The 23,162-nt window shown below is 33.7% G+C and overlaps 1 protein-coding gene across 2 annotated transcripts in view; it reads right to left on the bottom strand.

The window, feature by feature from the left end:
• Positions 1-23,162, bottom strand: part of Caps2 (calcyphosine 2) — a 50,531-nt gene that overhangs the window by 4,003 nt on the left and 23,366 nt on the right. For both annotated transcript variants that reach the window (XM_048804900.1, XM_048804909.1), the window contains exons 10-18: positions 21,625-21,720; positions 16,037-16,111; positions 14,989-15,084; positions 14,804-14,897; positions 9,298-9,416; positions 8,248-8,324; positions 6,643-6,797; positions 2,993-3,130; positions 894-990 (exon numbers count right to left, since the gene is read on the bottom strand). In XM_048804900.1, the coding sequence (XP_048660857.1) occupies positions 894-990; positions 2,993-3,130; positions 6,643-6,797; positions 8,248-8,324; positions 9,298-9,416; positions 14,804-14,897; positions 14,989-15,084; positions 16,037-16,111; positions 21,625-21,720 (947 nt within the window). The remainder of the gene's footprint in view (positions 1-893; positions 991-2,992; positions 3,131-6,642; positions 6,798-8,247; positions 8,325-9,297; positions 9,417-14,803; positions 14,898-14,988; positions 15,085-16,036; positions 16,112-21,624; positions 21,721-23,162) is intronic.

Below are 23,162 nucleotides of genomic sequence, written 5' to 3'. Positions count from 1 at the left end.
ATTGTATAATATTGATTTGTGAAAATAATAATATATACAAGGTAAAAACAAAGTGACTCAATATGCATTAACATGGAAATAGATCCAAAACACACTGTTGATTATAAAAAGCAAAGTGTATAACAATATGTTTAATATGTCTTTCAAATCAGGAAAAATAATCTTCAAAAAGTATTAGATATTTATAGCAGATATACAGCTATGAAAAATACATAGATTAAGGACAGAAAAAAAAAAAAATATATATATATATATATATATGTAAAATGAGAGTAACTTTTACTTCTCTGAAGAAAAATGTAATGGAGAGAGGAGATTAGTGGCGGTCAAATGCTTTATTTATAATTAAGAATTCATTCATAAATCAATTGTGTAAAAAAAAAATTCAGGAGAAATACAATAGGAACCGAATTCCTAGAATTATTTTGGGAAATTTGCTTTATCCTTCTAGTATGAATAAACACGTAAGCAGATAAAGTAAAACTAACCCTGAGAATTGGCAGATATAATTACCTATTTTCTAAATCTGGTCTTTTAAACTCAAATTCCTCATCCTCTCCTAAGCAAAAATAAAATAAAATAAGAATTCTATATCAATTATAAATATCAAATCTGGGCATCCTTTCACTTCTGTAATCCCAACTACTCAGGCGGCTGAGGCAGGAGGATGACAAGTTCAAGGCCAGCCTGGGTATCAGGGTGGGAGGGAGTGGGAAACATGTATAAACAGTAAACCTAAGAACTTTTAAATGAAAATGGTAAATAGCTCTCAAGTTTCTGGTTCAAACAAAAATTATTTTTTTCCTTCCTCAGTCAATGCTTTAAACTTAAAGATGATGCTTTTATCAACCAACATTTTAGAAATCGAATGCACTTTGACTCATAACAATTACCTGAAATTACTTGAGGATGCTTCTTGGCACAATAACATTTTCTTATGTCTGTGAGAGTCACAATGCCAGTTTTGTTGAAATCCAGTTTCATAAAAGCCTAAATAGGGAAATGTTATTTTTTTCTATGAAATCATTACACATAAAAACCTAATTATCTATTTTGCAGTAGGTTCTTTCTGAGCTATAAACAGGACAATTTAAAATGTACTAAATTGACATACTACAGAAACATCATAAATACAGGGGAAAAGATAATGAAGCAAGATGTTAGGAAACCCATACTCAAATATTTAGTTCTACCACCTTCTAACATCCTAACCTTGAAAGTAAGCTAACCTCTGTTGCCCTGGCTTTCCTTCTCTGCAAACTGAAGAGCTGGATAAAAGATCTCTTGGGTAACTTCCAGCTCCAAGACCCATAGAAAACTGCTAAATGACCAAAACAAATCACCAGGAGAACTATTTTATGCAAAAAGTGAACCTGCAAATATCCCTTCACTAAAATCAATGAAAAGGTGAAATAACTTTAAATGAGTGTTATTAACCTATTTCTTGAAATTTAACACTACCTTTTGAAATGTTAGTTATTTTACTGCTCTTCTAGTTCAATACGACTCTCAGTATCATAAAATATATATATAAAAAAAACTCCACTGAGAATATGATGAGGTGCATAAAAACACACAAGCTTCCCAAAGCAACATACCACATTGGCAGAAGAGTCAAAACTAGAATCTGTTTTATTTATTCACACTCTTGAGTTCATGAGTTCACAGAAATCTGGTACCTGTTGAAAATTAAATCACACCTCCCCAAATTCTTATGTTGAACCCTAACCCCCAGTGCCTCAGAATGTGACTGTATTTGGAGACAGGGCCTTTAAGGATGCAACTGAGCTAAAACAGAATCATTAGGGTAGGTCCTAATCCATTAGGACTAGTTTTCCTATTGAGAAAGCAGGGGGACACAAACAGAATAGACAACAATGTGAGAACACAGTAAAAGTGCAGCAGCTGCAAGCCAGGAATAGACCTCAGAAGAAACAAAGCCTGCTGACCCCTTCTTCTTGGACTTCCAGCCTCCAAGCCATAAGAAAATAAATTCTGTTGTTCCAGTAATATAGTCTGTGTATTTTGATAATGACAGCCCTTGCAAACAAATCAAATACTCCATAACTCCTATTTTTCCCTCTATTCCCAGTACCAACATATATGAACAGGAAAATCACCAGTCTCTACTCCTGACACTCAAACCTATCACCAGGACATGTAGAGTACAAATAAGTACCAATTTATAAATATTATGTGGTGAATTTGTTTTAGTTAACATTTTTATTGTGTCTCTTGAATCAGTAAAGGCAGAGTTTAATTTCTATTTGAGATTTATACCTGAAATAATCATATATCTCACTTTATACAGAAATGCTTTGTTTCAATGCTAACTTTAAAACATATATAATTTTGGGGCCCAAATACAAAAGAAAAAGAAAATTATATTGATCAAAGTTATACTCTTAAAATGGTCACCAGAAGTCAAGTAAATATGTAGTTTTCTATAAACACGGGGCTCCTATTTTAATTCTAATTTAGTATGATCATTATAATCCTCATGTTATCATTCGGCATGCAAATTACAAAGGCCAGAGAAACATTTTTAGTTATCATCATAAAATAACATGTATTGAGCATTGACAATGGGACAGTCACAATGCTGAGAAGTTTATATTTTTATCTCATTCAATCCTGTATTAATTCCATGGGACAGGAAACCCAGGCTCAGTGATATCTCATAACACATAAAGTCAAATAGCTATCAATTTATGGAAGCAGCAATTTATAGAGTTAGTAATTTATAAACAAAATTTGATTTCAAATTCCTTCCCTCTTATACTATTTTTTCTGAAACTTATGCTGAAGCTATTTTTACTTTATTCTGGGTAAATCTATATGTATTTGTGTTTATTTTTGTTTTACTAAACCCAACAATGTTTTATAGATACAATTATGTGACACATTTTAAATGGTAATTTGTTGAAGTTTTTAAATAATGAACCTAACTATATATTAAAAGTAATAATTTTAAAGATCACTTAGCAGTTACCTTTTGAACAAATGATTTCCTGTATTCATTCATTTCACCAATAATGGCACGTTTGAATTCTCCATAATCTACCTTGTCCTTGTCCTTGCCCTCGCCATCACCACTGCCACTCAGAATCAGCCACAAAGACTCAAAATCCTAGAAATATTCACAGGGTTCATTGTTACACCTCTAAGTTAGACATAGTCATAAAAAAATAGTCATAGTCATATTTTGTTACATCTCCTAAAGCCCTAGAAAAGGCAGATAACTTAATAGGAACATTCAAAAAGTCACATATAAATCCAAACAAGCCATTATGAAAATCACTTAAAGGAAACCTGAAGTGAATAGTTCTATAAAATTAAGAACAATTTAGGGGGCAATAACTCACAAGTATATCGTGTTTGAGTTATTTTATTTTTGATTGACAAATAATTGTGTATATTTGTATAATACAATATGGTTTCTACAATAATATTCAGTGTAGAACAATCAAATCAGGCTATCATCAAATGAAGATATTAACATATCTATCACCTCACATGTTTATCATTTCTCCATGGTGAAAAATGTTTAAAATCCCGTCTTTGGCTATTTTGAAATATACAGTACACTATTATTAACTACAGTTACCATACTGTGCAATAGATCACTAGAACCTCTTGCCTTACTGAAATTTTGTATCCTTTACCAACATCTCCCCTTTTTCTCTGTATAGCCCCTGACCCCTGCAACTAAGCCCATGTTCTGGTAAAAAAAATTAATCCCTTAAAATTCAATTCATGGTTAGATAGAGTGAGCTACTATGTACTGGGTTTGAACTTTTTATTATTTTTATAATGTGCTATATCTGTGACAATTCAAAAGTCACGTTAGGTTCTGAAACACCTCCAACAGCATCCAACCACTAATTATATTCCCGCTGGTCTTCTTCTTTCAAAGTAAAGATGCGAATGAGTCTAATGTTATTGCACAATTCACACTGAAAGGTGTGATTTGAGTAAACAAATCCTTTATGTTGGTTTGTACACTATGCCATTACCAGTTACTTCTTTGGAAAATGCACTATTTAAGAGAATGCTCTTTTCACAGCATTCTTTTTTTTTTTTAAAGAGAGAGAGAAAGAGAGAGAGAGAGAGAGAGAGAGAGAATTTCAATATTTATTTTTTCAGTTCTCGGCGGACACAACATCTTTGTATGTGGTGCTGAGGATCGAACCCAGGCAGCATGCGTGCCAGGTGAGTGCGCTACCGCTTGAGCCACATCCCCAGCCCTCACAGCATTCTTGATAACAAAAAAATTGCAGCATGAATTTTCTTAAACCCAGATAAGTATATTATCAATGTTTTAATCAAGTTGTTAGCTTTAAACAAGACTAAATAAAACACGTAGTAAAGTACCTTGCAAATAAATACTCAAAAAGTATTCTTTTCCACTTCCTCCTATTTTTTCCAAACAAAACTTTAGTTAGAAAAACTATATCTCCAACTGCCCTTCTTCCCCTCAATTCTCAACAGCCCATCCATACTTTTGTCTATCCTAATGCCCCGTACATTACAGAGATTTTATGTGTTGGTTCAATCAAATTGAAAATGAGCTTGAAGTTTAAAGTCATGAGTAATATGAACAGGAGAAGACAGATTTGTTCACTCAACTCAATAGAATACTAGAATTAAAGGATATATCTTAAAGCTTAAAATAAGTTATTTTCAAGAATTGAGTAATTTTACATAAGTGACAACAAATTTATGTCCTCTAGATATGGTACAGAATGGAAAGTTACTCATTTGAAAAAAGCTGGAGTAAATTCATTGTAGTATTTTCTATATAAATTAGGCTCTTTATGGTACAATTTTTTTTGTTTGTTTATTTCAAATCAGGCAGGATGACAATGTCTTCCCACAAACACTTTCTAGTTCCACAATAGGCCTGGGGGGAGGCGGGGGGGGGATGATTCTTATGTCTTATTCTCAAGCCTCTTGCACATGTTTATCATTCCATGAGCAGGTTCCAGTGATGTGACAGGAAACATAACAGGAATATTATTTAAAATACATGAAATAGGGGAAGACTTACTCACATTCTTATATGTTATCCTCTTTAGTTTTACTCATAAATCTAATCAAACATTTAACAATCAATCAAAAGGGGAGGAACTGCAGTGATACAGGAAAATCACTAGATGATGCCAAATTATCTGGGGTCAAGCTCTCTATCATTTATTGACTACTTGTGTTATTATCAAAAGCAAACATCAAGACTTTCTAATTTCTTATTGCTGCTTTATTTTTAATCTACAAAAGAAAGAAGTGAGGGGGAATGATCCCAGGTATGTACCACTAGGTGGGCCACAAGCTTAAACATCATTAAAAAAAAAAAGAGCAGGTATGTTACAAAGGTGATAAGCAATATCATTTGGGCACAGGATTTTGCAGTTGACAAGGCATATTCCCATGTAATTTTTTCATTTGAACTTCCATGCAATCTTATTAGGGCAATCAATTGGTCACACAGAGCTTGTCAACCAGAAAAGTTAAAAGCCTTGTCCAAGAACACACAATTAAAGCCATAGAACTAAAACTTGAACCTGAATCTTACAAATACAATTTCCAGGGTTTCTTCTACAAAATAGGCTATACCTTTAACAAGACCATTTGGAGCAAAAGAGAGCAATGCGAAAGAATCCTTTAGCTGAAGTCTTGATGTGAGTCAAATTTATATGCTATTAGAATATAATAGAAATTAGCATTAAAGACTTTAGTGTACCAGACTCATTTCTCACTCTTCTTTTATTTTCCTTGTTTCCACACATGCATCTGTTGAAACTAATGCACTGTTTATTTAGCACTATCTGTATGCCAGGTCCTGTTCAAGGTACTAGAAAAATAATGGGACCAGAAGCACCCTGGTCCCTACCCTGATGGGACCTAAGTTCTACTTGGAGGCAGAGCCAGACAATATTTACAATTTGACATGAAAAAATAAAAATGGGAAGTTGACACAGAAAGGCTCAGAGATCAGAAGGTGGTGCTCTTTTAGACAGAAGTGTCAGAGCAAGGCTGTGTATAGAAAAAGCTCTGGCCTAAATAGGAAGACAATGTAGCATTTAAAGACCTAGAAGAATATGACCATCTGTACACTTTGGGGAATAGGTTACTCCTTCCCCCTCCACGCCTTCATATGTGCTCTCCTTTTCATGAAATATCTGCTGTCTGATCCACACTCCTCCTCTTCCCTTGGTTCCTAGTTAATTCTTCCTCATCCTTCAAAACTCAGCCTGGATCCTCTCCCAGAAATCTTCCCATGATCTTCCCTTTCCTTCCCAATAACCTCGCATAAAGTTAGCTACCATCCCATGTGTACCAAAATACTGTCTACTTAACACATATATAATTTCACAATCATTTCCTCAATTATGAAGATCATGAGAGTAAACAGTATGTCTCCTCAGAGCTTAGCACAATGCCTGGATACTAAGCTCTTAATAAATGTATTATGGAGAAATGAACATTGAACTTTCAAAAATCAATAGGACTTGCTGCCTGGTGGCTTTACACAGACAATAGGGCAAGAGGAAGAAGTCTACTTGAGCTACTAAAATTTCAGAAGAAAAGTGAATGATGCTACCCAAGAATACTCCCCTGCAGAAAACTTTACTTGGTACATACCTCTTCCAACACTTCTAAATGAAAAACTTTCAGAGCTTGCTTCAAATCTGCCTTATCTAAAAGCCCATTTCCTTCCTTGTCCAATTGTTGAAAGTGTTTTCCCAATCCAGTCAAAATACGAACACCTCTTTTATGTAGTTTTTCTTTTAGCACATCTGTTTAGCAATAAATGAGATGGAAACCAATTGTTACTGTGCACAAAGGTATCAAACTGCAGTTGTTTCTCTTGTAAGAAAATAAAATTTTATGTAATGGGAATAGTGTGAATATTGAACCAAATCAAGAGTATGACTAACAAAACCCTCCGGAAAACAGAATGTTTTTAATAAAGAAGAGTATATATGCAACCACATGTAAATATACCAGAACTACAGCGCCACTGTGTGGTGAAAATTTAAAGTGTTATATTTTAAAATCAAGTTTCCTTCTATTAGCAAGAAAATAGCCTAAATGTTTCAAGTTAAAAAAAAAAAGTTCAAAATTTATAAACAGTTTGAGTCATCAAATTGAAACTCAGATATTAAACAGCATCAAGGTTGTTGAGTGCTGTCCTATAACTGTATATGTAAAGTAACCCTTCTTTTTGGAAATTCATAGGTTATATGCTTAGGTTCCTAGATTCTTCTTATAGATCAATTATTTCACTTAATACAGTTAGGAACAGATTCACTTAGCAAAATATTGGGAACTTTACTAAATCAGTTATTATATTTAATACATTGGAGGAAAGAACAAATGTCATTAGATTCAATAGAGGTAAAAACTGTAAAAATAGAAAAAAACTACTAACAATAGCATCAAGAATATTTGATTCAAATATTAATCTCAGACAGCCATCAAATGTTTCTAGCCTTCTTACTGTGAATCTTTTATCTTTAAGTAATATCTTAGCATTCATCAGAAATCATAAAGTATTTTTGATTTCTGTGATTACTTGTTTAATGCTTTTCTCCTCTCCAGACTATGAGATCCAACAAAGAAATTGTCTATTACAATCTAGTATGCTGCAATAGTTGTAAGACAGGACTCCTAAAACAAAAATCTGTAAAATGCTTTAGTTTCCAAAGTGTGTGTGTGTGTGTATGTGTGTGTGTGTGTTTCATTCATTACCTACAACAAGCCTGAAAAGTTAAAAGACAGGCATTATTATCCTCATTTTAGAGATGAAGAAAGAGGTGCAAGGGATTTACACAAAATCATATGTCTATTAAATGGCAGAGTCTAAACATGAACTGAAGCCATCTAGTCAAACAATTTTTCTTTTACACTAGACTACCAAAAATCTTTTTAGACATCATTTAATGCATAAGACAAGTATTATGAGAATCAATTTTATATTTTATTTAGTTTATGAATAAAACTCATATTATCTCACACTTTCTAAAACTATTAAGTTTGTGATCCACATTTACTCAGGACCATTAGTGCAGAAGAAATCTTAAAAATATTTTAATAAATAAATATGTAAGCTTTAAAAAATCAAATAGGAAACATACACCAGGTGCTATAAAATTAACAAATATCTCAAAAATAATGCTTTGACTGATTGCAACAAATATGGATGAAAATTAAAACTAGTATTTGAGATAGAGTGCAAATGCATACCTTGAATGGTCTTGAAGACCAGCCTATCATTGGCTTCTTGATTGATTATATCATTTTCATATTCCACTGAAGTAGTTCTGCAATTGACATGTTCACAATGATAAAAATATACTGGATTTCACAATGTCAAGTACAGAAACTCTAAGTTCTTTGCTGCTCCAGACCCAAAGAAACCCTCAAAAAAGTTGGAAGAGTATAGAGTTCAACCAAGTCCCAATTTTCCTGCTGCTTTAATGCCTAGGAAAGTTGAGATAAAATCTTTAAAACCTTCCAAGAGCTACCTGTGAACATATCCATCTTTATGGTTAGCTCAATGTTCTTTAAAGACTTAATTAAAACTATTAAACTCAAAAGTTCTAACTTAAAATGTTAAAACTGCTTGCTGTTTTAAAGAAGGCCCTCAAAATAAATTCAATTTTAGAAATACAGGAAACAACAAGTGAGGATTTCCTTACTGGCAATTTGTGGGATATGGCCCTTCGTGAATGTACACTACACATAAATTATTGTCATTTTGATTCATATTTAATAACAAGAAAACACTATTCTGTGTTTGAATATGTAATGTGTGTGTACTCCTATAATTTAAAAAACTCAAAATCATTTAAAATCAGTTTTTGATTCACAGCACTATTTTTTTTACCATGCATATAATTGATCGATGAAAACTGTAAGAATACGGAATCTGAGATATGTTTTATGTTAAAAAAAGCACCACACTAACAATGTGGGAAAAATTATTATGATATACTGACATTCTATATTTTAAAACTTAATACTTTGGTAGTATTTGGTAAAATGAAAGTGTTAGGGGAAAGGCAAATTGATAAGTTATCTTTAACATAATAACATTTAAATTTTTCATTGATGATAACTGTCCCCACATATAGAATGTATTTGAGAGCCAGATAACACAGATAGATATGTTACATAGCTATGTTTAAAAAAAAACTAAATTCTAAATGTGTTGTGATAGAATCTTATTTTAAAATAATTATAAAAAATGTGTTTTGACTTACTTTCAAAATAGCAAATGTCTATTTGACTTACTTCAGAGAATCCAAAGCTATTTGATCAATATTGGTGATTCGAAGTCTAAGTATTGAGTTTTCTTTCATGCTTTCTGGAAGGCTTGGGTGATCAGAGGTCAAAAATGTCAAGGTTGCACCCTGAAGAAATGAAGAGGTAAAATATTTAAAGCTAGAAAGTATACAAGATATAAAATCCAACTAATGCAAATTTAAAATATTTGATTCAATCATACGTGACATAGTATATTTTAATTAATGATAATGTATACTTGGAGAATATTTAGAAACTACACAGGTGTCAGCTAATATGATAGAAAAAACAGAAACAAATATTCCCAATTAATTAGCACAATTTTCTATCTAACAGTCCATGGAAACAAAAAAAAAGTCACTAATGTAAGAAACCTAGAATTTTTAATAAGAATCACAGGGAAGGGCTAGGGATATAGCTCGGTTGGTAGAGTGCTTGCCTTACAATGCATAAGGCCCTGGGTTCAATCCTCAGCACCACACCAAAAAAAAAAAAAAAAAAAAAGGAAAAATTAGTTCCATTTGTCAAAATTATGACATCCCTAAATAGAGAAATAGATCTATTGGTCCACAGAAAGATATAATATGAATTGATAAACTCTAACTGATGTTCTATCACCTGGTCTTTTAATGACATGTCTCATAAATAAAATCTAATCTTTACCTAATTAGAGCATCAAGATTCACTAACAAAATTCTTAAGCCACTTAAGAAAATTATTATTTAAAATTTCTGTTCATATATACGTATATCCAATATAAAGACAAACACAAATTTAAAATAATCCTTCCTATTGAATATAAAGGGAGAAATTTTCTCCTTTCTTTTTTCTTAGAACAGTTATTTTAGAACATTTTTAATTGCAATGGAAATACTTCCTCCTTTCTTTGAGATGTATATAAATTTTTTTGAAAATTAGACAGGCCTACTGCCAGTTCTCTGTCCTAGGAAAATCTTTCTGTAAAACCCGGGAACCACTTTTTGAAATGTAAACATCAAGGGCAACAGCACTCTTATCTCCCACTTTCTGTGAGAAGACAGGAGAATGATTTCCTTAGGCACCTTGCTCTAAGTGCAAAACTATCTCTTGTCACAAAGATGAAAAGTCTGTTTTCTCTGGATAAAGTCAATTAGCTAACACAGACAGCCATCCCAATTACAAGGTGACTCTAGGATGAACTATGTGTGACAAATGGTGCTGTCAAGTCCTCTTTCTGGAAGGCAAGTTCCTTGTATGCAATGGGTTATGTCTTTTTGGCTACACAAAAGGGTGAGATTTCTGTCTTTGCACTACTCTATTACCAAATTGCCTATGATGTGCATTACATTCTGGCTTAATACTTTTCCAATAATAAAAGTATTTTCCTTAGTCCTTTTATGGGAGACTTTCTAGGTTTCAAATGCTATTTCCCCAACACCAGTCATGAAAGTAATCCTTAAAATATTTTTCAACTAAGAAAGTAGGAAGCAGTGATATGGAGCTTCCCAGCTAAGGCTGCAGATGGGTTCCAGATCTGACAAGCTAATGAGTTGGGTGAATTTAGGGGCAAGCAGAGCTTCTTTGTCACCTTTACGTAGCTTCATGTTTACTTCAGTAACTGCCCAAATATTTTCACTTTTTATAGCAAAAAAAAAAAAAAAAAAAGCAGCAGCAGCAGCAGCCCAGCAGAAGTCAAATTAACATCCAAAGTTAAGTAGATAAATCAAAGCAGAACCATTAGAGTGGAGAATCTGGTCCCAAAGTTTTGAGGCCTACTACTAACTTACAATGTGCCAAAAAGAAATGATCAGTTATCTTATCATTTTGTTTATATTCATGAACATATATTAATACCACTGAACAGCTGAAAAGTAATCAAGATACAATTTAAAAGTGTACAAAGCTTTCTCCCCAATCACAGGTAGACTTATGTCTATAATTAAATATCAAACAAATTTAAAATGAAATGAAAGGATAGATTATCTCTATCAAGTTTTTCTATGACAAAAGATTACTTTAAGGCCATTTTCACATTTCCAGAGAAATCAGCACAATAATTCATCAAAATGAGAACTTAATAGATTGTGGAAAAATAATTAGAGTGAAAATTTCACAATTTTCTTGGCTACTTATTCCAGGAACTAAAATTAGACTTCCGTCTCCCAAAACACAAGACTTTACTTACTCTTTTAAGGCCATGAACCTAAAGTTCCATAGATGTGGATATTATCTAAGAAAGGTAAGCATGACATTTTTCATTTTCCAGGAAAAAAATGAGATTTTGTTTATTTTTCAAAGGCAAGATGGAAAATTTAAGATCTAATAGTAATTCTTACTTTTAGTAAAGATTTAAACATGTTTGACTATAAAACTTGGCAAATTTTACTTATATTTCAAATGTAAAGTTATACATTTATTCAGCCTCACTGACATCTGGTGAGAACTTTCAGGAAACTCATTAACAATATGCTGCACTTCTAGAACTGTCAGCATACTGGAAATAAGCTTATGCCCAACATGGCCCTTTCACATTTGTACATTCCTTCATGCAGTCTTCACTGACTAAGAATTTAGATATCCATGAACTCTTCTTTGTTTTAGTGCTCTTAACACAAAAGTTAAAATACTAAAGTTATTCCTCAGGCATTGAAGGTATACCTTAGTGATAGAGCACCTGCCTGGCATATGTGAGGCCCTGGGTTTGATACTCAGCACCAAGTGTGTTTTGTGTGTGTGTTCCTTTAAGAATAAGAATGGTTCAAGCATTAATTGAATTCAAAGATTTTAAAATTTAAACATAAGTCCATTCATTCAAAAATATTTATGCAAGTGCTTCTTAAAAATCTGTCACTTGTCAGGATATCAGATGGATTGTAGTACCCCAGATAGATAAGTGATTACTTTCAGAGAGTTATAGTCTCATGACAGAGAAAATTAATAGATTAACATATATATACATAATATAATGTCAGATAACAGAAACTCTGAGAAAAAAGTAAGCTGAACAAATAATGAAGAAGAATAGAAGGGCTATTATAGATAACATGGTCAGATTTTACCTCTTTTACCCTTTAGCCTTCTGGGTCTTCATGATAGAACAACACTCAAAAGTTAAGAAAAACTTAAAAATGAGTGATATTCTGGGAGCAGAAAATAAAATCCGATAGATGGACTGTCAGGAATAGAAAAGAGGATGTATCTTCCTTTAGGAAGATCCAAAGAGCCTGCAATGCAGACGTGGGAGGCAGAATTATGAGAGATGAAATGAAATATTATAGTGACTTGGGTCATAATAATCCAGGAAGGATGTCTAATAAGATACAGCAGTTTAGACTGGATTTGTAATTGAAGGAAGATAAGATTAAGGTGAGAAGTTGCAGAGTCTCCTACAAATAATATCACATTAAGCAACTGAAGAGACTACGTGATATGTGTAACAGGATTATATATGTGAGTGTACGTATGTATAATTATACACGCATGCATAAGGGTCTGTGCAGTCTGTCACTGTTCTAATGCTATATTTACACATGTATGGGTGAATATATACATGAATGCACTTTTACAAGGATGTTTCTATGGGTACATGAGTATTATCTTAATTGGCACTCAAATTTCTTTTAAGAAGTGCTTTAGGAAAAAAGATCTGATGGGACATATAAAAATGAAAAGATATGTTCTATAAAAATATCTGGAAGGAAGAAGAAAATACACTCCCCAACCCTAATAAAAAATAATAGGGCTGCATATTTCTAGATAAATAAATAGAAAATTAGGGGAGTGGGAAGAGGTGGAAGAGACAGAAAATGGAGAGGAAGGACTTTACCACAGAAAAGTACCCAAGGGATAATTTTAGGAATAGAAATTTCCAGTAATAATTCTAAATTGTTTATATTGTTACAATATAAACCTCCCTAAATGTCTCCTTTGAAATGTTTGCCATACAGACAAGGAATCATAAATGTGGTTTATGCATGTATGCCTGACTTTCTTTTTCCTTTTCTCTCCTTCCTTCCCTCTCTCCCTCCTTCCTTTCTCTCATGGAAATCATAAAAGGAAGCAGATTTCCACACCTGGGTTAAAGTACTGTGGAATGGGGATGGTGAGAATAAATCATAAACTACAACAAATTTTTGGATATGGCAATTCAGAGCAGGCAGTACCTGTGATCTTGGGATGGGCATTAAACATCTTTACCTCCTGAATACGTTTTTATTTTTCTAAGTAGCTTTGTGGATACAACCTTTTGCTTAATTCAGGTTGCCACAACTTCTCTCCTAGATTATAGAATTCAATCCAATTCAGTCCTCATGTACACAGTCTTCAACCCATTCCACACAGTGTAATCAGAGAGATTTCTCTAAATTATAAACATGACAACGTCACTTTCCCCCATTCTTCTTTTCTTTGAATGACTCCCTGATGAATTTCACATAATTCTTTTACATAAGACTACTTTCAACAAACTCGACTTTTCCCTTGACAGCCCCCACCTTGAACTCTATTCCAACCAGACCGAACTACTTTTAGTTCTCCAAATAATCCATGTTCTTTCTTGCTTTTGTCCTTTGGTTGAGCTGTCTCCTTTCTTTACCTAGAAGCCTTTCCATATGGGTATGTTCCCATCCCAGTTGAAGTAACTCCTAGTTAAGGTTAGAGGACACTTTCTCCAGGAAATATTCTCTGGCCCCACAAACCTGGGTCATTAGTCCTCCTATTTGGCCCCATATTATCCCTCCCGTTATGACTTTGTTTCTCATCAGATAATAAGTGACACAAAAGCAGGGAACAGATCTAACTTTTCCACGGGTCTATATTCAGTGTTTAGCATATGCATATATATTTATCAAATGAATGATTACTATGGACAGTGCTTTATTTTATTCATTATATAATGTGTGGATTTAATGATAGGCAAGGTTTTAGGTTCACTCCGCAACACTTCAATAAATAATAAATAACATTTCAAAGTACTACATAAATTATAGCATCTGTGATCCAAAAGAAAGAAACCCTTCCATTTCACCAGTGCCAGAAGTTTTTCAAGAAGTGAAACTCAAAAGAAGAACAGGTTACCAATGATATGACAGGTCCAGAGGCCACTGCACCTCTACAGAGGAAACCAGGCACCATCAGGGAACACGGCTCTAGCTGAAGCATTACTGCTTATATTATTGAGGTGGCCACTTATCCAAGGATATAACCCTGTATAGATTTTAAAAGTATTAAAAGACAAGCTCTCCTGAATAAAACTAATAAAAATAAAATTGTAGAATGGTTGGGATTATGGTAAATAAATGCTATGCTTAGATTCAGGCCACTGATATTTGGGCCTGAGAAGCAGAACCCTCTGAGGAAACATCAACCATTAGCCCATTCACGCAAATGTCTCTGCTCAATATAAAGGAAAGGAAAAAAACCTCAAGACTAGAAGCTCTGCTCCTCTGCTCCCAGAGGGACTCCACATAATCCAACATCTGGTATTAAACACTTGCACACAATACTGGTAACTTACAATATAAAAATCACCAAGCTGGTATGGTTTTCCTTTTCTTCGTCCACTCTGATGACTATAAATGTTTTTTTGAATAAAAGGAAGCACATTTGTTCTAGAAGTTAGATGAAAAAAAAGAAGTAAAGTTATTCAGTTTCTCCCAGAAATAATTATCTTGAGAGTTCTAACAATGTTTGATGACATACCTGTTTTTCCCAAATTGCCGATACTCATACATTGTCAGAGACTGGTCATGAGTGAAAAAGAACCCAATAAGTTCTCGGCAGGCCTCACGTCCATTTCTGGAAGAGAATGACAGGAAGGTTTTCAAACAGAATAATTTTTAAATTAATTGTAAACTAAAACTGTGCATCTCAAGAGGGGATAATATAAACCTGAGTTTTGGCAAGGAGGGAAGGTTATGGGAAGCTATAGGTTTCCACACCACAGCTTGCAAGTTAAATGTGACTGAAGAAAAAGATACTTTCCTTATGCAGATATAAGTATGGATATGTCACGCTGTAGATTACTAATTCAACACAGATGTTTAACAAAGTAAAACATCTTATAAAATACTGAATTTGCAAGATGACACTCAAAGACATGCATTTATTATCTTTTATTTTCATGGATAGGCTTAAAATCACTGAAAAGTATTATAATTTTAAAATGCACATTTTGTCAGAAATACACACAAAAAATCAAGCAGCATTATGTATTAATGGAATTTTATAAGACTGAGATAACAGATCCAAAAATCATCTTCCTTGTCATTTGCTCCATCAATAATCTACTGTTAACTAAAATCATTAAAATTACATAAAGTATCTTACATAGAAGTTAAGACAAGTAATATAAAACCTTCTAGTAGTAATATATGTATTATAAATTCACTTCTAAGTTTCTTTTTAAATGATATTTTAAATTACTTTTTAGTCCTCAATAGACCTTTATTTTATTTATTTATATGCAGTGCTGAGAATCAAACCCAGTGCCTCATTCATGCTAGGCAAGTGCTCTACCACTGCACCAAACCCCAGCCCTTAAATTACTTTTTAAATAACTTTTAATTAAGATATTTTTCTTAGAACTTCATATTTCCTATATTTTCTATAACAGATTAATAGCTATAACCTAATTCATGGTTTTTCACTTAAATAGTACAAATTTGTACAATCTCATTATTGTTTCTAGGTGAAAAGAGAATATACCTTTATAATCATAGAATTAAAAAGTTAATATAATCACAATTACCTCGATATGATCCTACCATCAAATTGTACTTTATGAGAAAGCACATTTTCAGTTAATGTAGAGTGGGTTCTTATCCTGTTAAAAAATATATTTTGTCAATAATTTTTTAAAGTACTATATTTAAAATACATGATAAATATACAGAAAGATTATGGTAATGGTTTGGAGCATCATATATTAGATAAAGATAGGAAATTCTTTCAGATGGCTAATGTACCAGACACAGAAGAAATCACTGATGTAGTACGTAACACACAAATGACTTTTATATTAGAATCCATGGTATCAAAGTGCTATAGAAGTGAATACTGAATAGAGAAGACACATTTTTGACTGGCACTGGACCACCTGAAAATTTCTAACTTTCCTCTCCTCCGCTTCCCTTGGACCAGAGAATTTTCTTGCTTAGCTGTGGAGGCCACTTGTGAATTATTTTAGCTGATTTGAGAGTCTTCACTCAGCCTTGAGCCAGGGAGACTTAGGTTTGGCATTGCAAACTATTTTGTGGCTCCTCCCACTCAATGGATTGCACAAGGCACATGACCTCTGTCTTTGCTTGGCTACTGAGACCGCTCTCATAGGTCCAGAGTGGGGTGTAACCTACTGGAAACTGGACAGCACACCTCCTATCTTATTTGGCCAAGAACATTCCATGGAAAACCTTTGATGCTTCCCCCATATAAGTAAAGCATGCACAGGCTCTTTTGCTCTCTTTTCAGGGTGGAAGCTTGATCCCTAAGATCGGAGAGCTGAGTTTTCTCCCCATCCTTCCTAAAATTACTTCCTGTGTCCTGTAGTTTCTTCACCGTTTTCTCTTTGCTTTATTTCACAGCAAGCCTGTTACACACAGAGGAAACCCAAATTCCACTGCCCCCGTGGGTCTGGGGTGAGACTTAGCCTCTGCAATGTAGGGGTGACTAAGAAACTTAGTTTTGCCGATGAGCTTCTAGGGAGAGTTTCATTTTTTTTGGATGAGACAGTAGCCTGAAAAGAGATCCTGCTTGTGAACATGAAAGGGTATTAGTGCCAGGAGCCACGACAGCCATCAAGCATCCATGTCAGAAGGGCCAGTAAGATCTAGGAAAGTCAGTCCAAGGTCACAACATCACTGAGCCAGTAGTCAAAACCAACCAATAACTGCCTCCAAGAAGTCAATATATAAGAAAAATAAATCTTGACTCATTTAGCCATTATCAGTCAGGTTTTCAGTTATGGGAAGCTGAAAGTATTCCTTTCCAAAATAACACAGTGGGAAAGAGTGCTGGATGAAGTTCAAGTCTTGAATTAAGTCTATTGGTTACTTAATCCTTATAGTCTTCAGATAGAACTAAATGATCTCATAAAGTGTGCCAGCCCTAAAACTGTTTAAAAATATGAAACAAATTTCAAATGCACACACTTTGGCACACTATAACTAATATCCTTTTTCTTAAGAGATTTGAAGATTTCAATGATGTATCATTAGTACTCTTCCCAAATAATTTAATATTTTTCCAATAAAACTACAGGTATAATGAAATAGCAATAATATAAATTGTGTGTGTGAGATCATGAAAAGCAGTTCCTCTATACTTCTAGGTCTCTACAAAAAAGGAAGCAGGAGATAGAAAACAACAGCCTGCAGATCAAATGAGAATTTGTGAACACATAGAGGAGACAGGCAAGCTTAGTCCTCCCAATTCAGTTTAATCCACTGTCGTTAATGTATCTATTGAATGCTCACTACATGTCAGGAACAATTCTAAGTGCTGAGAAAATAACAGCAATAACAGCCACCGTTTATTGAGTACTTCCTAGAAACCAGTCAATGGGAAGTCATTTTAATGTGCATTAGTTTATTTAATGTTTGCAATAACTCTGTGTGGTAAGTACTATTGTCCCCATTTAAAAAACAAATTTACAGAGTCAGAAATAGGTTAAGTAAATTGCCCAAGGCCATATGATTAGTAAATGGCAGAGCCAGAAAAAAGATTGCTCTTAATCATTGTATTACATGGCTTCTCAGCAGTGAACAGAACTCTCTTTAATGGCAATAGGTTGTAGTAACAGCATCAAGGAGCCTAGAGTCTCCTTCAAAAGATAAAAGAAGTAAATACACTGAAACTATTAAATGCAAAGTGCAATGTTGGGTTTTAGGTGCCCAAGAAGACGCACAAACACTTTTCTCTATCCAAGTTCTGAAACAATAATGAAAGAAGACCATGCATATAGAACACCAAATATGAATTTTATAAAGCTGTTGGAAACCTTGTCTTAGGTATGCAACAATAATAAGCTAAGTCCTTAACTCTACAATGAAAAAGACTAACCCGCTTATTTCCATTAAAGGTGGATCCTGTAAAAATTTAATGTCTAAGGTAAAATGTGTGCTTCTGCAGACAGCTGTTCCCAAGAAAAAGGGGAGAGAAGAGGCTGCCCTCACATACCAATCCCTGCTTCTAAATTTATGCAGAGTTCTTTTCTCCTGGAAGAAGGAAAGAGAGGATGAAATCTATAAATTCAATTAATCTAATCATTGCACCTATAAGATTTTTCATGGAACTAGATTACCTTTAAGCAAGATTTAGGTATTTACTTTAATATAAAGAATACCAATTAAGATAGGTACAGGGAAACAATAGATGAGATAGAAGAAAAGGTCTAGAAATCATTTATCCAATGTCACATATGAAACAGTGACATTATAAGAATGAAAGTGACTTTGTGGTAGGCATATTTCTTAAAGACACAAATTTATATATATATATATATATATATATATATATAAACACATATATAAACATATATATCCATGTATACATATACACACATATATATGAAAAGATTGGTAAATTGGTTAAAATTCATATGAGAATATCAGGATGGTCAAAATATATATATATATGAAAAAATACTCAACTTTATTAGCCTCCCATGAAATGCAAATTAAAATCACCAGTGCACATATATAAGAAGAACTAAAATGAAAAAGATGGAAAATACCAAGCACTGAAAAAATCTGCTGCAACTAGAGCAGGGTGTGGTCGTGTACACCTGTAATCTCAGCAGGAGGTTTAGGCAGGAGGATCGCAAGTTCAAAGCCAGCCTCAGTAATTTAGTAAGGCCCTCAGCAACTTAACAAGACTCTGTCTCAAAAAAAAAGAAAGAAAGAAAAGAAAAAGAAAAAGAAAAGGAAAGGAAAGGGAAGGAAGGAAGGAAGGAAGAAAGAAAGAAAGAAAGACAGAGAAAAGAAAAATGTATAAGGCCTAGGGATGTGGCTCAGTGGTTAAGCACCCCTGGGGTTAGATCCCCAGTACCCAAAAAAAATGTACTGTAACTACAATGTAAATTGCATCTAATGTAAATTGCATCAATTAGCTTGAAAAACTATTTACCAGTATCTTTTAAAGCTAACATGTGCATACTAAATGGTCCAGTAATTCTAAGTATTTATTCGGCATAAATGAGTACATATGTTCACTAAAAGGCATGCACAAATAAGTTCATAGCTGCACTATTCATAGCCAAATATTTATCAACATCTATGAATAAATAGTGGCATATTTGTATAACAAAATACTGTATAACAGCAATGGGGAAAACTATTAATAGCAATATGGATAATACAATGCTGAATAAAAGAAGGCACATAATCAATGACTGATATTAGGGGAAATAAAAGAAGGTAGACACAGAGTTCAAATTTTGTGTTTTCACTTATATAAAGCTCATAACCAAGCAATTCTAATCTATGATGTTAGGATACAAAGGTTCACCTGGCATGAGAAAGAAAGTGAACAGTAACTGGGGAGCAGCATGAGAGGGTTTATAGGGTCCTGATCATGCTTTGTTTTTGATCTAGGACTTTGGCACATGAGTATTTTGGTTTGCATAATCCTTATGCTGTACAATTAAAATTTGTGCACTTTGTAAAGTGTATTTTATTTCAATAAAAGTTTAATTTAAAGGGTAAGTTTAGATGTATGGTAGATAAATGATAGCCCCCAAGGATATTTATATCCTAATGCTTAGAACATGCAAATACTTTACATAATAAAAGAGACAAGGTTGCTTGTAATCCCAGCAGCTCAGGAGGCTGGGACAAGAGATTGAGAGTTCAAAGCCAGCCTCAGCAAAGAGTGAAGTGCTAAGCAACTCAGTGAAACCCTGTCTCTAAATAAATATAAAATAGGGCTGGGGATGTGTCTCAGTGGTCAAGTGCCCCTGAGTTTAATTCCCAGTAGTCCCCACCACCAATAAAAGATAAGGCCTGTGAGGCTTTTAAGATATGGAATTTACCAGGTTTACCCAAGCATGTTCAATGTAATTACGCTAATCTTTATAAGAGGGAAGCAAAGAGAGAGATGTGTCCATAAAAGAAGAGTGTCAAAGTGAGGTAGCATAAGAAAACTCTGACCAATCATTAATGGCTTTAAAGATGGAGGACAGGGCCATAAGTCAAGGTATTAAGGCAACCTTGAAAAACTGCACAGTACAAGGAAATGGATTGCCCCCTGAAACTTAATCCAATCCTGCCAACACCTTAATTTTAGACTATTCACTTCCAGAACTGTAAAAGAATAAATCTGTTATTTCAACATACTAAATTTGTTGTAATTTTTTACTTAAGTTCAAACAGAATAATATATGATACTTTGAAATATTTAAATATATGGAAGCAAAGGCTTTCAGAAAATTAAAACGAGAAAAAAAGATAAAAGTAATAGGAAAGTACAAAGATAGCAGACTGAAATACAAAACAGCTACTGTAGATCCTGGTAGATTTTCTGTCTATTAAAACTGAGTCTACAAGACAACTGTCAGTGAAGTTGCTAAGGAATTTAAGTGCAGTGAACTATATTGGTCCATTTCAGTTGTGATACTTTGGATCTGAAAGGTACCACAGAAGACCATATGATAAAGGTACATTCCCCAGCTCATGGTGCTATTGTGAGGTGGTAGAATATTTAAGAGGGGTATCCGAGATAGAGGAAGTTATGTCATTAGGAGTGTGTCCTTGAAGAACCCTACTGGACCCTGGCCCCTTTCACTACCCCACCCCACTTTTCTGTTTCTCAACTGCCACACTCCTGCTGTAAAGTACTGTGCTGCCACAGGTCCAAGCCACAGAGCCAAGCACTATCAGCTGAAACTATGAGTCAAAATATGCTTTTTTTTCCTTATTAAGTTCATTATTACATAAAAGCTGATTAACACACCAACCTAAAGGTTTTTATAACACACAAAGTAAAATTAAAAAATAATTAGAACTGATATTAATTTTATCAGTGATACTTGGACAGAATATATTGCACAGATACAGATGTCTGAGCTACTCTGTTATGTATTTTCACATATTATTCCTAAAGGTTACGTAAATTTTCCCCTAAATTATAATTAAAAAATTATAGGGCAAAAGGGGTATAATAAGGTATGGTTTCCAACATCTTAAGGTGGCAGAACTGTGATCTGGACTCCAAAAATTTCACTTACCTTTATATAATAAAAAAGAAAAAACAAATAAAGCCTTTTATGTTACCCAGAGAGATATATTTTAATAATTCATTGATAACATAGTGCAACCTCATTTCATATAATTAAAATCTTACTTTGTTTCATGTAGTGTTCTTTTCCTAAGTCGAAGAGGATGAGTAGTTTCTTGTTTCTCAGTGGTTACATTTTGCTCTGGATCACTGATGACAGCCCTACACAGGAAAATATGAAGTCTAATAATCAAGGTGATAATGCATTACTCTAGCATTCATATATTTTTAAGCAGCTGGAAAAGATCAAACACTAAATGAAATTTAAATCACTATTAGAATAACATTTTGCCAGAAATGAGTAAATTTAATTATTAAAAATATTGGCCATAAAAATTGGATATTCCTATCTCTTATTCCATAATTATTGTCTAAAAATAAATTGAAATTTTGAAGGATGCTAAGTGCTTCATGTCTTTCTTTTACTACTCTTTAAACAAATAGATACTACACTGGTTTCTGATAGAGGAAAACACTGGTAAAGAATATAATAAGAATAAAAATGCAATAAGAATAAAGTAATGAGTACTATAATAGAAATTCAATGGGCAAACAGAAGATGACTTAAATCCTGGAAAAGAATATGTAAGAAAGATTCCACCAAAGCCCTCAAAGAAGAGATGTCTGCACTGCCTCTGAAAAGGTTAGTAGAAGTAGCTGTTCAGAGGAAAGGGAGTCAGGATATCAAGAGAAGAGCAACAACAAATACAAGGCCGCAGGATTAGAGCAGCACAGCACACCTGAGCAGCTGCACAGAGGGCAGGGATAAGAACACACACTCTGGGGCTGGAATACCTGGGTTCAGCCCTTGCCTCTTCCAGAAATTAGGCGTGTGGCCTTATCTAGTCTTTTGACTTTAGGGTACAGTTTCTTCACTCATAAAAGAAACAATAATGAGCTGGGCATGGTGACACACTCCTATTATCCCAGTAGTTAGAGAGGCTGAGGCAGCAGGATCACAGGCTCAAAGCTAGCCCCAGCAACTTAGCAAAATTCTAAGCAACTTAGTGAGACCTATCTCAAAATAAAAAATAAAAAGGGCTGAAGAAGTAGCTCAGTGGTTAAATACCTAGTTCAATCCTCAGTACCAATAATAATAATAACGATGATAATAATAATAATAGTACCTCTTTCAAATAACTATTATGAAGATTAAATAAATTAGTTAATACATATTATTTAGAGGAGTGTCTATCATCTAGTGTTAGTGAAGTGCTCACTCACTGAGCTTATGCCTCCCTGTTCCCATTTTATTATGTTCTGCCAAATATGAAATATGAACAAACACAGAGTCATGACAGGCTATTAGGTAACACTGCAATAGGCAGAAAAAAGATAGCAAGATGGCATTAAAAGATAGCAAGGTGGCATTAAAAATAGATGCAATATAATGGATTTGAGAAATACTGGAAGAACTAGGAGATTGACTGGCTTTAACATCATTAAGTAGAAAAATCTACCGTAATCTTACAATGTGAAAGGAGTTTCATTTAATAATGTAAGGAATATGGGAGTCATATTACAGTTTTGGTTTGTCATTATTGGTAATAGTATTTTAATGGCAGAAAGGTAATCTATCCTTACTTCTGTCTTTACCCAAATAC

The sequence above is a fragment of the Marmota marmota genome, unplaced genomic scaffold (genome assembly GCF_001458135.2).
Source record: "Marmota marmota marmota unplaced genomic scaffold, marMar, whole genome shotgun sequence".
Classification (NCBI taxonomy): Eukaryota; Metazoa; Chordata; class Mammalia; order Rodentia; family Sciuridae; genus Marmota; species Marmota marmota.
Note: the sequence above shows the minus strand (reverse complement) of the source record. Positions and strands in the feature narration are given on the sequence as shown.